General features: G+C 42.9%; 1 protein-coding gene across 3 annotated transcripts in view; it reads right to left on the bottom strand.

The window, feature by feature from the left end:
• eif4g3a (eukaryotic translation initiation factor 4 gamma, 3a) overlaps positions 1-16,051 on the bottom strand; it is a 90,604-nt gene that overhangs the window by 25,480 nt on the left and 49,073 nt on the right. For all 3 annotated transcript variants that reach the window (XM_037532216.1, XM_037532214.1, XM_037532215.1), the window contains exons 12-19: positions 15,297-15,376; positions 13,542-13,770; positions 11,629-11,753; positions 7,836-7,958; positions 6,748-6,903; positions 4,271-4,468; positions 3,407-3,553; positions 2,459-2,695 (exon numbers count right to left, since the gene is read on the bottom strand). In XM_037532216.1, coding sequence (XP_037388113.1) covers positions 2,459-2,695; positions 3,407-3,553; positions 4,271-4,468; positions 6,748-6,903; positions 7,836-7,958; positions 11,629-11,753; positions 13,542-13,770; positions 15,297-15,376 — 1,295 coding nt within the window. The remainder of the gene's footprint in view (positions 1-2,458; positions 2,696-3,406; positions 3,554-4,270; positions 4,469-6,747; positions 6,904-7,835; positions 7,959-11,628; positions 11,754-13,541; positions 13,771-15,296; positions 15,377-16,051) is intronic.

The following is a 16,051-nucleotide window of genomic DNA, read 5'->3' as shown; positions in this document are numbered from 1 at the left end:
ACTAACTTACCTACACTGCATACTAACTTACCTACACTGCATACTAACTTACCTACTTACCTACACTGCATACTAACTTACCTACACTGCATATTTACTTACCTACACTGCATACTAACTTACCTACACTGCATATTTACTTACCTACACTGTATACTAACTTACCTACACTGCATACTAACTTACCTACACTGCATACTAACTTACCTACACTGTATATTTACTTACCTACACTGCATATTTACTTACCTACACTGCATACTAACTTACCTACACTGTATACTAACTTACCTACACTGCATACTAACTTACCTACACTGCATACTAACTTACCTACACTGCATACTAACTTACCTACACTGCATACTAACTTACCTACTTACCTACACTGCATACTAACTTACCTACACTGCATATTTACTTACCTACACTGCATACTAACTTACCTACACTGTATACTAACTTACCTACACTGTATACTAACTTACCTACACTGCATACTAACTTACCTACACTGTATATTTACTTACCTACACTGTATACTAACTTACCTACACTGCATACTAACTTACCTACACTGCATACTAACTTACCTACACTGCATATTTACTTACCTACACTGCATACTAACTTACCTACACTGCATACTAACTTACCTACACTGCATACTAACTTACCTACATTGCATACTAACTTACCTACACTGTATACTAACTAACCTACACTGTATACTAACTTACCTACACTGCATACTAACTTACCTACATTGCATACTAACTTACCTACACTGTATACTAACTTACCTACACTGCATACTAACTTACCTACATTGCATACTAACTTACCTACACTGCATACTAACTTACCTACATTGCATACTAACTTACCTACACTGCATACTAACTGTATACTAACTTACCTACACTGCATACTAACTTACCTACACTGCATACTAACTTACCTACACTGCATATTTACTTACCTACACTGCATATTTACTTACCTACACTGCATACTAACTTACCTACACTGTATACTAACTTACCTACACTGCATATTTACTTACCTACACTGCATACTAACTTACCTACACTGTATACTAACTTACCTACACTGCATACTAACTTACCTACACTGCATATTTACTTACCTACACTGTATACTAACTTACCTACACTGCATACTAACTTACCTACACTGTATACTAACTTACCTACACTGCATATTTACTTACCTACACTGTATACTAACTTACCTACACTGCATACTAACTTACCTACACTGCATATTTACTTACCTACACTGCATATTTACTTACCTACACTGTATACTAACTTACCTACACTGTATACTAACTTACCTACACTGCATATTTACTTACCTACACTGTATACTAACTTACATACACTGCATACTAACTTACCTACACTGCATATTTACTTACCTACACTGTATACTAACTTACCTACACTGCATACTAACTTACCTACACTGCATATTTACTTACCTACACTGTATACTAACTTACCTACACTGCATACTAACTTACCTACACTGCATACTAACTTACCTACTTACCTACACTGCATACTAACTTACCTACACTGCATATTTACTTACCTACACTGCATACTAACTTACCTACACTGCATATTTACTTACCTACACTGTATACTAACTTACCTACACTGCATACTAACTTACCTACACTGCATACTAACTTACCTACACTGTATATTTACTTACCTACACTGCATATTTACTTACCTACACTGCATACTAACTTACCTACACTGTATACTAACTTACCTACACTGCATACTAACTTACCTACACTGCATACTAACTTACCTACACTGCATACTAACTTACCTACTTACCTACACTGCATACTAACTTACCTACACTGCATATTTACTTACCTACACTGCATACTAACTTACCTACACTGCATACTAACTTACCTACACTGTATACTAACTTACCTACACTGTATACTAACTTACCTACACTGCATACTAACTTACCTACACTGTATACTAACTTACCTACACTGTATATTTACTTACCTACACTGCATACTAACTTACCTACACTGCATACTAACTTACCTACACTGCATACTAACTTACCTACATTGCATACTAACTTACCTACACTGCATACTAACTTACCTACACTGCATACTAACTTACCTACACTGCATACTAACTTACCTACACTGTATATTTACTTACCTACACTGTATACTAACTTACCTACACTGTATACTAACTTACCTACACTGTATATTTACTTACCTACACTGTATACTAACTTACCTACACTGTATATTTACTTACTTACACTCTATACACTCTATACTTACACTCTATACACTGCATACGTTTTGCCAGTTATACTGTGTGTGCTGTGTGTTTGTCTATTCCTTATCGCGTTGTATTCCAGCCACAGTTACCTTTGCCTTCTCGAAGTCCAGGTCCTTGCCGATGGTGGTGAGCAGCCGACAGAGACACTCCAGGCTTTCGTCGTCGTGGTTCTTAAGCAGCTTGACCACGCAATCGTGCATGATGGGCTCCGTCAGCATCCGAAGCTTGAACAGTTCGCCAATGAACTTGATGTTCCCAGTGGAGCGCCGACGGGCTTTATCCTTCGCTTCCTCCAGCTCCTCCTGCAGACGCTCCTTTTCACTGACCTGAGAATAAGATTATACGTAACTCGATCTCTGGCCGCTTTATCAAATGCTTAAAGCTATCGCTTGGCGAAAAATCAATTTTCATCATTTTACATTTACCCAATCAAGTTGATCAGCCAAGACATTTAAGTCTGAATTTCGCTTCTTTAGTTTTACTCTGGAGCTACGAGGCTAATGTAGTAATTACAACGTTTACCAGTTTACCAGTTGCCCCTATTTCTGTCTAAAAAAACAAATCTGGACACCAAACAGGTCTTGACTGCAAGGCTACATTTGGGGTAGGAGGGCACCTGAGGGTCTCCAAACACCTGATCAGTTATACACCAATCAGGCATAACATGTGTGATCCACTTGTACCAGCGCAACACACTAACACACCACCACCATGTCAGTGTTACTGCAGTGCTGAGAATGACCCACCACCCAAATAGTACCTGCTCTGTGAGGGTCCATGGGGGTCCTGAGCACTGAAGAACAGGGTAACAGAGTATCAGAGAAACAGATGGACTACAGTCTGTAACTGTAGAACTACAGAGTGCAGCTATACGGTCAGTGGAGCTGATAAAGTGGACGATGAGGGTAGAAACAAGGAGGTGGTCATGATGTTATGCCTGACCGGTGTATGTGGTGATTTCTGACTGGGAGGAAAACCTGTAGCCACAACAACTCTCTGTGGCTCAGACTGGGCTCCCTTTCCTAGAAGATGCTTACTGATGCTGCTGAGTCGAGCTCCTTCTGCTTCTTCTCAAATTCAGCGTTGTCCATTTTATCCCGTTCAAATTCTTTCTGACAGCGGTTCAGCAGAAGCTTCCGGAAGTTCACCGTGGTGCCAGGTTTGTCCGCCATGGGTACTTTTAGCTGCAGACGTGTCAGAAGAAGCAAAAAAAAGAGTCAGGACAGCTGAAATTGGATATTATGTGCTACCTGCAGTGGTTTGGAGACACTGCATTCGTTTTCCTTTGTCAAGCTGCAATAACTGAACATATTAAATATTACGCTTGCTGCCAACTGAAGAAACTGCTGCCAAAAGCCCAGCTTTGGGAATAACGCATGCATTTAATCCCTTTGTGATGTCAGCACTCATGAGCACTCATCAGCGCTTTAAGGTTTCAGGTGATTAAACCACCACTGAGGGAAACCGTTGTCAGAACATGCTTTTAAGGATCGAGGGAAAAAAAAAAAACGACCAAATCTTCAGACCAAGAAAGAGACCTGAACATGAAGCCGAAACCTACTGAAGGTTTTAGTGAACAGCTGATGAAAAGCAGAAGTGAACAGTCGCATATGCCAAAGTTTAAACGCCCTCAGCAAAATGACGTTTTGTTAAATTTCTAGGTGAAAAAAATTTCATGCATAAACCAACACAAGAAAACAATGTCCTGTTTTTTCTGCTTTAGTGTTCAACATCTGAGTTTAACATACTGGAACAAATAAAACGTACAGTTTAAAATGTACCATGACTTTTGAACAGGCTGCATTTGAAGTTGTATTTTTCCTCTAATATGTTTAATTCAGCAAACGAACCGTAACTGTGCAGTAAAATATGCAGATGTGCGTCAAAACCTAAGATCGTACCGTAGCCAGGCAATGGCACATGTTGGCGTAGGCCACAGAAAAGCTGGGCTCGTCGATGGCCTTCTCGAACACCAGGTCTATGACCCCTTTCAGCCGCTCCTCCGTGTTGATGGTGAGGTCAGTCACCTGCTTCATCAGCGGCGTGAACATCTGTGGCGTCAGTTTGTTCAAGATGCTCCGAACCTTTCGCAGAAGTTCCTGAACGGCAAGATACGAAAAACAAAACATCAGCAAATACACTATATTTATCACTCCCCCATCCAAATCACTGAATTCCGGTGTTCCAGTCTCTTCCATGGCCACAGGTGTATAAAGCCGAGCCCCTCGGCCTGCAGACTGCTTCTACAGACATTAGTGAAAGAATGGGTCACTCTCAGGAGCTCAGTGAATTCCAGCGTGGTACCGTGATCGGACGCCACCTGTGCAGCAAGTCCAGTCCTGAAATTTCCTCACTACTAAATATTCCACAGTCCACTGTCAGTGGGATTATAACAAAGTGGAAGTGATTGGGAACGACAGCAACTCGGCCACGAAGTGGTCGGCCATGTAAAATGACAGAGCGGTCAGCGGATGCTGAGGGTCATAGTGCGCAGAGCTTGCCTGGCCTGCACAGAGTCCTGACCTCAACCCCATAGAACCCCTTTGGGATGAATTAGAGTGGAGACTGTGAGCCAGGCCTTCTCGTCCAACATCACTGTCTGACCTCACAAATGTGCTTCTGGAAAAACGGTCAGAAATTCCCATAAACACTCCTAACCCTTGTGGAAAGCCTTCCCAGAAGAGCTGAAGCTGTTATAGCTGCAAAGGGTGGGCTGACATCACATTAAACCCTATGGATTAAGAATGGGACGTCACTCAAGTTCATATGCGTGTGAAGCCAGACGAGCGAATACTTTTGGGAATATCGTGTATTAGATTTACATGCAAAGCAGGTCTTTATATACTCTGTATGTGAGAAACCAGCCGTGAAGGTATTTATTAAGGTTTTCTATTATTAGCTGTGGAAATTATTCAGATGTCATTATTTGTGCTGGAGTTTGTAACACTATGTAAATATTTACATTAGCTATGTTTATTTATCTTATTAACCCCCTCTATCGTTCTTTCCTTATTTCTTTTTGCTCGATGTCGTATGTTGTGCCGTTTCTGTATGAAAGAAAAAAAAAAAGCTTCCTTGCAGACAAAACAAACACAAGCTAGTCCTTTGAAGTGCAGAGCGCAAACCCTTCAGCTTTCTCTCATAAAAAACAACTACCTCTGAGAAGAAAGGGAGTAAGTCTACTTTACTCGTCTTTCTCTGAAGCAGACGCTGAACCACACTTCACTCAGCAGTCATGCAGCCAGGAACTGAGCTTTGCAGTCGCAAATGTCGCAGATACATCAGTAGAAACAGTAGTGTGTGTGTGCGTGTGTGTGTGCGCGTGTGTTTGTCTGAGTGAGTGTGTGTGTTTAAGTGTGTGTGTGTGTGTTTGTGTGAGTGTGTTTGAGTGAGTGTGTGTGTGTGTCTTAGTGAGTGTGTGTCTGTGTGAGTGTGTGTGTCTGAGTGAGTGTGTGTGTGTGTGTGTGTCTGAGTGAGTGTGTGTGTGTGTGTGACTGAGTGAGTGTGTGTGTGTGTGTGTGTCTGAGTGTGTGTGTCTGAGTGAGTGTGTGTATGTCAGTGTGTGTGTGTGTGTGTGTGTGTGTGTGTATGTCAGTGTGTGTGTGAGTGTGTGTATGTCAGTGTGTGTGCGCGCGTGTGTTTGTCTGAGTGAGTGTGTGTGTTTAAGTGTGTGTGTGTGTGTTTGTGTGAGTGTGTTTGAGTGAGTGTGTGTGTGTGTCTTAGTGAGTGTGTGTCTGTGTGAGTGTGTGTGTCTGAGTGAGTGTGTGTGTGTGTGTGTGTGTGTGTCTGAGTGAGTGTGTGTGTGTGTGTGTGTGTGTCTGAGTGAGTGTGTGTGTGTGTGTGTCTGAGTGAGTGTGTGTGTGTCTGAGTGAGTGTGTGTGTGTGTGTGTCTGAGTGAGTGAGTGAGTGAGTGAGTGAGTGTGTGTGTTTAAGTGTGTGTGTGTGTGTTTGTGTGAGTGTGTTTGAGTGAGTGTGTGTGTGTGTCTTAGTGAGTGTGTGTCTGTGTGAGTGTGTGTGTCTGAGTGTGTGTGTGTGTGTGTCTGAGTGAGTGTGTGTGTGTGTGTCTGAGTGAGTGTGTGTGTGTGTGTGTCTGAGTGAGTGTGTGTGTGTGTGTGTCTGAGTGAGTGAGTGAGTGAGTGTGTGTGTGTGTGTGTGTGTGTCTGTGTGTGTCTGTGTGTGTGTGTGTGTGTCTGTGTGTGTGTGTGTGTGTGTGTGTGTCTGTGTGTGTGTGTGTCTGTGTGTGTGTGTGTGTGTGTCTGTGTGTGTGTGTCTGTGTGTGTGTGTGTGTGTCTGTGTGTGTGTGTGTGTGTGTCTGTGTGTGTGTGTGTGTGTCTGTGTGTGTGTGTGTGTGTGTGTGTGTGTGTGTGTGTGTGTTTACCTGAGTTTTCTGTGCGTCTGGATCTTCTTTAACTGCCTCTCTCTTCAGGCCAGGTTTCCAGGCGTTTTCAGCCTTTTTCAGCTGCACGTCGTCGTTCACCGAGACGTTCATGATGATCTTCCGTAGAGGCGGCCGCCGGGCGGTCAGGCTCAGCAGCTAAGAACAACAAACGAGTGTTACTCAGACACCAAACAGCTTCCTTTACATTTACATTTCATCCTCGTCACGTCAAAATGTTCAAACTGTGAAATACAAGAAAACCTTTTTTTATACTGTGCGCACACTTCACAATGACTGGACCAACACAAACGGGCCAAAATGACCTTGAATAAAATTCTTTACATCAATTTCCATTACAAGGATTTTACAAGCATTACAATTTAGAGGTACAAGGATTTGTAATCATAGCAATGACGTTTATTTAGCAGGTGATTTTATCAAGAGTCACTCATAGACAAGAGTTTTACACTTAAAAAGCCACTGGATTTTCCCCTCCTGCGTGTATCCGTGTGTCCGGTATAAGGACTCTGTGCACGTTTTAGCTGCTGCTTTACATCAGTTCTTTGTTTTGTATTCTTTATGGTATGTTTGTGATGTTTATACTTTGCCTGCTTGTTCAGGACTTTTCTATTTTCATCTGAGAACCACTTCAGACACTTCAGCAGAGTAGCAGAGTCTGACAAGCCGGGGACGCCACTCATCACAGTATTGGAGATTAACTAAGCATCAAGTCAGAGACAGAACTCCCTGCAGTAGAGGAGTTTAACTAGGCCGGGGACACCCAGCACCACAGCAGCGAATCCTAGCAGACAGATCAGTCTTAAAGCTGCAGTAATAAAAACAGCCTGCGTAATTCTAAGGGACGAAACAGGTCCAAAATGTCAAGAAAAGGCTAATGATGACTATTTTTGGTAAGTAAAACAAAAGAAATGTCTCAGGTGGACCTCAGGGAGAAAAGTGAAGGACACAGGCCCTTTAATTTAAAAGGTACTGCTGAGAATCAAATATTAACCGGAGAATTTCAAAAGCAGGCAGGGTGTCCACATATTTTTGACAGGAAGTGACTGAGTGTGTATGTATGCACTCACTGCTGCTCCCCGTGCTCCCGGTAACTGTCTGGTAAAATCAGCGAAAGCTGGTGTGAAGTCCGGCCCTCTGGAGATCAGCCGGGGATCCACCATCCGGATCAATGGCACCTTGGTTTGGTTGATCTGAAAAAGCATGATGCAATACCATGAATTCACCAGCAGGGGGAGGACTACGATCCAGATGCGGTGAAAGTGCAAAGATGAATGAAAAGGCAGATTCCTCCAGCTGCCCCCCAAACCCCCGACTCCCTCCACCCCCCACCCCCCACCCCCCCTCTGAACAGAACAAATCCCTCATACACAGAGATAAAAAGAGTTTGGCTGTCTATCAATCGTGTTATTAATCAAGTAATTACTACATTACTACAATACTGAGAAACTGAATAATGAGTTACAAAATAAATAAGTAAAAATAGAAACAGACTGGACCGAATAATAAGAAAGCACAGCTGAATAAACACGGATTCCTTCAGAAAGACTTATAACAAATATATTAGGCATATATTAGTCTTAAAAGTGCAGTAACGAGCATCAGTTCTAAGAAATAACGATTATGTAAACATGCATTACAACTGTTTCAGTGATGAACTCAATCATGACTGGACCTCAGGGTGAAGAAGAAGAAGAAAAAACACACACACACACACACACACACACACACACACACACACACACACACACACACACTACTGTGTGAAAGTTTTAGGCGTCTAAGCAAATTTTTAACCAGTTTCCCTCAGCAGTGATTTTATCACAATACACATTAGAATAAAGTCGTATTCATAATTCAAATAAACAGAAAAACAATAAACAGTAACAAGAATTTCTCGGGTCCATATTTTTCCTGGACACCTTCACAGCCGCCACAGAGACTCGTTAATATCATCAATGACATCATGAGCTCAATTTACTGAGCACTGATTGGTCAAACCAGGAGCTGCTTTTTAACTACATATAATACTGGACTTCCTCGAGGAGGAGAGGCTTGGAGATGGGTAAACACACACACCAACATCCAGAACATCACTGTTTATTATTTATATAAAATCATTATTAATTCATATTCTTCTATAAATTTTGTTTATTCAAATATTAACACTTTTCTCAGCAAATAAACACAAACTACACCAATAAACAGATTTTGAAAACGTGTCTTGGGTGCCTGAGACTTTCACACAGCGCTGTATGTATATATACACATATCCTGCAGTGCCTCCTAGAGGGCAGCTCAATGTCCCGTTTACGGAGACTGTCGATTTCTTAATAATGACATATTTAACTAATTATGCCCAGATCTCTGCGTGACTGAAGCAACGCTGAAAGAAAACCGGACGCCGGCCACCAAACAAAGTGACGTCAAAACAAGCAACTAAACTGAAACTGAAAACACTGAACGCTTGAGGTCAGAATGATTAAAGGGGGCGACTGCGTCCAAACGGCTAATTCAGTGTCCGAGACACTCCTCCGCCTTCACGGAGACAAACAGATGTACAGAGTGTCCCATTACTCCAAACGCAGTCCGTCAGTCTGAGGTCGGCTTCTTCAGTTTTGGGTTAAAGGAGAAAAACCTGTGTAAATTCAATCTTTCGCGAAAGCACGGTCTTAAGCTGAGGGCGTTCAGAGCAGATCGGGGTGTGAAATGGAGCTGGACGTGTTTCCCGCTTGTCTTTCGGTTAAACTGAGCTCGCTGCCAAGTGTGACATACCCATAATGCAATTTTAATGGAAACAGGATGTCTGAAGGCGCTGAGCAGAGAATCGCCCAGACATGGGCTACAGTCCACTCGCTGTGGGCTGTTTGTCCAAACGAGAGGCAGCAGTGGAGAAGCACCCTGGATTTCTTCTTCTTCTTCTTTCGGCTGCTCCCTTTAGGGGTCGCCACAGCGGATCATCTGCCTCCATCTTGCCCTATCCACTGCCTCCTCTACTTTCACACCAACCATCTCCATGTCCACCTTCACTACATCCATAAACCTTCTCTGAGGTCTACCTCTTCTCCTTCTGCCCGGCAGCTCCATCTCCAACGTTCTTTGCCCAATATATCCACTATTCCTCCTCAACACATGTCCAAACCATCTCAACCTGGCCTCTCTGGCTTTATCTCCAAACTGCTCCACCTTCACTGTCCCTCTGATCTGCTCATTTCTAATCTTGTCCATCCTCGTCACTCCCAATGAAAATCTCAGCATCTTCATCTCCGCCACCTCCAGCTCAGCCTCCTGTCTTTTAGACAGAGCCACAGTCTCCAAACCAAACATCATAGCAGGACGCACTGCTGTCTTGTAGACCTTCCCTTTCACTCTTGCTGCTATCCTTCTGTCACACATCAGCCCTGACACCCGTCTCCACCCACTCCATCCTGCCTGCACCCTCTTCCTCACCTCTTTTCTACACTGTCCATTGCTCTGGATGGTTGACCCAAGATATTTGAAGTCATCCACCTTTACGACCTCTACTCCTTGCATCTTCACCTTTCCACCTGCCTCCCTCTCATTCACACACATGTATTCCGTCTTGTCTCTACTGACCTTCATTCCTCTCCTCTCCAGTGCAAACCTCCACCTCTCCAGATTCTCTTCCACCTGCTCTCTGCTCTCACCACAGATTACAATGTCATCTGCAAACATCATGGTCCATGGAGCCTCCTGCCTGACCTCATCTGTCAACCTGTCCATCACCATTGCAAACAAGAAGGGGCTCAAAGCTGATCCCTGATGTAACCCCACCTTCACCTTGAAACCATTTGTCACTCCAACTGCACACCTCACCACTGTCTCACTATCCTCATACATGTCCTGCACCACCCTAACATACTTTTCAGCTACACCTGACTTCCTCATACAGTACCACAGTTCCTCTCTTGGCACCCTATCATCTGCCTTCTCTAGATCCACAAAGACACAATGCAGCTCCTTCTGACCTTCTCTGTACTTCTCTACCAACACTCTCAACGCAAACATTGCATCTGTGGTCCTCTTTCTGGGCATGAAACCAAACTGCTGCTCACTGATCTGGACCTCTCGCCTTAGCCTTGCTTCACCAACTCTTCTTTCTAACAATTCTGCTTTCTAACATAGACTAGATCTAAAAACACGGCAGTCCAGCCCACCCATTTCCCTCCCAGCCCCACCTCCAAACCTACATGCACCTACTGCAGTGCCCCACCCAATTTCGAGCGTTTCTCAAAGTGGAGCCAGGGGTGGAGTCAGCTGAGAGTAGTGGGGTGGAGTTACTCTTTAATCCAGACTCGCCCGAAGTGGCTACTAAAGCAGAACATCTCAGCAATAGTTTCATTTCCAACCACGCACAGCTTGTGAATGAAAAACACTGCAGGAGTGGACAGTTTAGTGGACAGTTTAGTGGACAGTTTAGTGGACAGTTTAGGTTGCAATTCGCTCACAGAAGCCGACACACTCACGTTTTACACGCCTGTGTTTATACAGACGCAACTAATTCATACCCAGAGGAAATACTGGCACCGCAGATATTACCAGCTTTCATATCCCACAGATCCCTCATCTTCTGGAAATGTGCATCAGTGCTGCAGTTCGTGCAGTAGGTCTACTGTACAGCAGCTCTGAGGCAATAAAAACCAGCTAGACGTTGATTGGGGTTAATTTAGCAGATATCTGATCCACATTTAATACCTCGAAGTAAAAAAAAAAAAAAAAAAAAAAAAAAAAAATATTTATATTTTTAAAATCTATTTTAAGACTATATTTCTGTATCAGGGTCTGCGGGACCCCTGAATGAGACGCTATAAAATAACCCGTAGGTAGTGTTGAGAGGCCCACCTTGTCCAGAACGACGTCGCTAATCTGAGGTAAACCCTCTGGTTTCTGCACACAGGCTGGCATGAACTGGAAGCCCAGCAGGAAGTCCCGGTCATACTGCTTCTTACCATTGGACTGGACGAGCACTGAGACAAACAAAAAAAAAAACAGAGCTGTGAGACAAACACTGCACTTTTACAGTTTAGGGTGTCTTAAATCAGCATTTTATTTATTAAATTAGATATTTTAGTAATTTCACACTTGCAGCTCAATGAAATGAGTGTAAACCTTCAATTAAACACATTTGATATTTCATTATTATTAAAATATTTGACGAAAGAAAAAACATTTTTTACACGTTGAACTGGTTTGGCAGTTTTTGGGACATTACATTTACATTCATGCTGCATTTCAGTTATTATTTAACTACACAGTTAAATCTGTATTATGTAAACAGTACGAAAAATGACAGATACGCTTAAACGTCAAAGGGCAAAAGACACTAAAAGGCTGTTACTACACATTTGAAAATGATCAACAATTAAAAAACCGTGACTAGGAAGCAGCTTTAGTGGAGTCGCCTTTAATCACAACAAACTTTTTCAGTCTCCGTCTCTTCCAAGTCGTCTTCTTCAGAGTTTTTAGAACAAAACAATTCTTATTCTTTGAGAAAAAGAAAGTATTTGATATGTTCAAGGTTGGAAAAGGGAGCTCAGAGTGACATTTTTCTCTGTCTCTCAAGTTGGAAACGGGCGGCTGCATCCAATTAAAGCTGAAAATCTTGTGTTACTGAGAGCTGCGACGTCTTAATCCTCTCACAGCGATTATATAAAAACATACGTATGAAAACCATATTTCCAAAAGTATTCGCTCGTCTGGCTTCACACGCATATGAACTTGAGTGACCTCCCATTCTTAATCCATAGGGTTTAATATGATGTCAGCCCACCCTTTGCAGCTAGAACAGCTTCAGCTCTTCTGGGAAGGCTTTCCACAAGGGTTAGGAGTGTTTATGGGAATTTCTGACCGTTCTGCCAGAAGAACATTTGTGAGGTCAGACACTGATGGTGGACGAGAAGGCCTGGCTCTCAGTCTCATCCATCAGATTTCCAGACGGAGAAGCGTGATTGGTCACTCCAGAGAACACGTCTCCACTGCTCTAGAGTCCAGTGGCGGCGCTTTACACCACTGCATTCCACGCTTTGCATTGCGCTTGGTGATGTAAGGCTTGGATGCAGCTGCTCGGCCATGGAAACCCATTCCATGAAGCTCTCTACGCTGTTCTTGAGCTGATCTGAAGGCCACATGAAGTTTGGAGGTCTGTAGTGATGGACTCTGCAGAAAGTTGGTGACCTCTGCGCACTATGCCCCTCAGCATCCGCTGACCCCGCTCTGTCATTTTACGTGGCCGACCACTTCGTGGCTGAGTTGCTGTCGTTCCCAATCGCTTCCACTTTGTTATAATCCCACTGACAGTGGACTGTGGAATATTTAGTAGTGAGGAAATTTCACGACTGGACTTGCTGCACAGGTGGCGTCCGATCACGGCACCACGCTGGAATTCACAGAGCTCCTGAGAGCGACCCATTCTTTCACTAATGTCTGTAGAAGCAGTCTGCAGGCCTAGGGGCTCGGCTTTATACCCCTGTGGCCACGGAAGTGACTGGAACACCTGGATTCAATGATCTGGATGGGTGACTGAACACTTTTGGAAATACAGTGTAGAAGACTGAAATGTTAACCTGGATTTTTAGATGGATGGACAATGGATTTTTTTTTCTAAACATTAAAAAAAAAATGACATTAAAACTAAGCAAGTTATTGTATTTGCCATTTTTAGTCTTTACATCATAATTTTTTTTCATATTCAAATTTAAAAATGTGTCAATATTCATAAACCAAAAACGCCGATTTCTATCTGACATGACTCTCACCTTCATGTATGAGTGACGATGTCCCTGTGGGGCTCTTTCGGTCCTCAGTGACCCCACTGTCCAGACTTTCTGTCTCAGTCTCGTGTCCCGCCCCGTTCCTCAGTGGCTCTGGCTCCATCTCGCCGTTCTCCTCCAGAACAGGAAGGTTCTCCTGGAGCTCCTGGACTGGAGTGGAGCCATTTGTGGTCTCTGGCTGAGATGCATCGTCTCCAGCCGAGTCGGCTCCCTCCTGGACGAGTAAAAAGGGTAAAGGAGAAGCTTCTGAGTCAGTTTAATTTCACTAATTTATATTTTTATTCATTTATTTTATTTATTAATCTGCTCTGTTACTTGATAAGTTGTTATATTGTGATATTAATCGTTTATGGATTTAATGGTTTATTGGTACCTTCTTATTATTCCATTTAACTTTTATTATTTAGGTCATAACATTTGATGAGTTTTTACTGTACGACTCTCATCCCGATTCCTGTATTACTCAGCTACGTTGTAAATGAGGGTCTCCCTCAGTGTTTTCCGAGTTTAAATAAAGGTTGATCGATTGGGTTCAGGAGAATCAGACAGGATCTCTGGTGAAAAATCAAGTTAATGCAAGTTTCTCGCTCCAAGCGGATCAGCCAGCTGAGAGATGTTTGGTGTCTGAAGTTTTGCTTCTTCAGGTTTACACTGGAGCAATAAAGCTGAAGTAGCCAACACGTGATGAAAGCTCAAACCCCATTAGCCTCACACACAGACTTCTGTCTGTCAAAGAGTCTGGTGTGTTTTACGGTCAAGAACCGCCTGCTTTAAAGAGGAAGGACCAACAATTCTAGAAGCATTGAATTAAGTATTGTTTGCGATATATTGAGCTCCACTTATACATCATATCGTATTGTATTGCACTGTGTATTGTAGTGAGCTGTAGTGTATTGTAGTGTATTATAGTGTGTTGTAGTGTAGTGTGTTGCAGTGTATTGTAGTGTAGTGAGCTGTATTGTATTGTAGTGTAGTGTAGTGTGTTGTAGTGTAGTGTATTGTATTGTAGTGTATTGTAGTGTATTATAGTGTGTTGTAGTGTAGTGTATTGTAGTGTAGTGTGTTGTAGTGTATTGTAGTGTAGTGTAGTGTGTTGTAGTGTAGTGTAGTGTGTTGTAGTGTGTTGTAGTGTATTGTAGTGTGTTGTAGTGTAGTGTAGTGTAGTGTGTTGTAGTGTAGTGTATTGTAGTGTAGTGTGTTGTAGTGTATTGTAGTGTGTTGTAGTGTACAGCACAGAGTTCTGAGTTCAGCTCTGCTCCTTCTCTCTCTGTATCTACAGTGACTGTGTTTCTATCAGTATCTGAGCTCAGGACCGTCTTTCTCTCTAACCCACTGGTAACTATCAGAGATACTTTCTCTAGACAGACGAAGCTCTTCCTGTAAGTCGTTTTGGATCAGACCGTCTGCTAAACGCTGTAAATGTAAAAAAATCTCTAAATGCTTCAAAATAGAATTTGCATTGTGCGAAAAACGCCCAAATCATCACAAATGTACCTCAAACCAATCGTAAATAAACTCTGTGGTTTGTGAGACTAAATGACCGATTATCTATAAACATAGACTAAAGTACAAGGAACAGCTAAAACAGTAACAACAGCCTGAAATTGGTTCCGTACCATCAGCGCCTGACGTCCCGGCTGACGGACTAAATCTGGTGTGAGGGGATGAACTGGGTACATTTATAAATACAATCACTAACAAAGTTCCCAGAGCCAAAGGTTCACACGCCCACCCACACACCTCACTCTCCTGGGGTAGAGGCTCCACATCCACACAGTCTTCATTTGGTCTTTTCCAGCCCTTTGGTGCAACAGAGGCAGCTAACAGAGAAGAAAGGAACACGGTTAGTCAATCTTTACTCCAGGCCCCCAGACGCGCTGCCAAAAATTCAAGACCACTGTTTTCCAGGAAGGTTCGCGCAGCGGCGCCGACATCAGGCGCCGATTTCTCCGAGCGTCACTCAGCATTTAAACGTTACTGTACATTAAAACCATAACAGACCACAGACAGCCGCTATAGATGAACGCTCTCGATGTTTACACGGTGAAACGTCTGAAGAGGCAGCAAATTACGCCAAACGTGACACATGATGACGCGAGTTTTATTTCTTTAGACTTATTTCTTTATTTATTTATTTATTTTTCACGATCTTGTACATTTCTGCTGTTTAGGTTAATCAGCCACATTTAGCAGTTGCCAATCATATCAGTCAGTAAAGCACTGTCGAGCTAAAACTACCCACGGTTTTCGTCTATTCTCAGCAGCGGTTGCCATGACGTCACAACAGGCCCTCTAGAATGGGCTGAACTTCCGTGTAACGCTTTTCACAGAGAGTAACGACGACGCTATCGAACCGTCTCAAAAGCACAGAAACGTTATGCGCTGTCAGACGGTGTCATAACAGCCACTGAAAGCTTAAAGCGATGCTGGAAAACGAATGCTACGAACACAAAGGCCAGGACAGACCGGAACGCCAGTGTCCGAGGAAGACGAGG

This window comes from Pygocentrus nattereri, chromosome 21 (genome assembly GCF_015220715.1).
Source record: "Pygocentrus nattereri isolate fPygNat1 chromosome 21, fPygNat1.pri, whole genome shotgun sequence".
Taxonomy (NCBI): Eukaryota; Metazoa; Chordata; class Actinopteri; order Characiformes; family Serrasalmidae; genus Pygocentrus; species Pygocentrus nattereri.
This window is presented reverse-complemented; position numbering and strand designations above follow the sequence as displayed.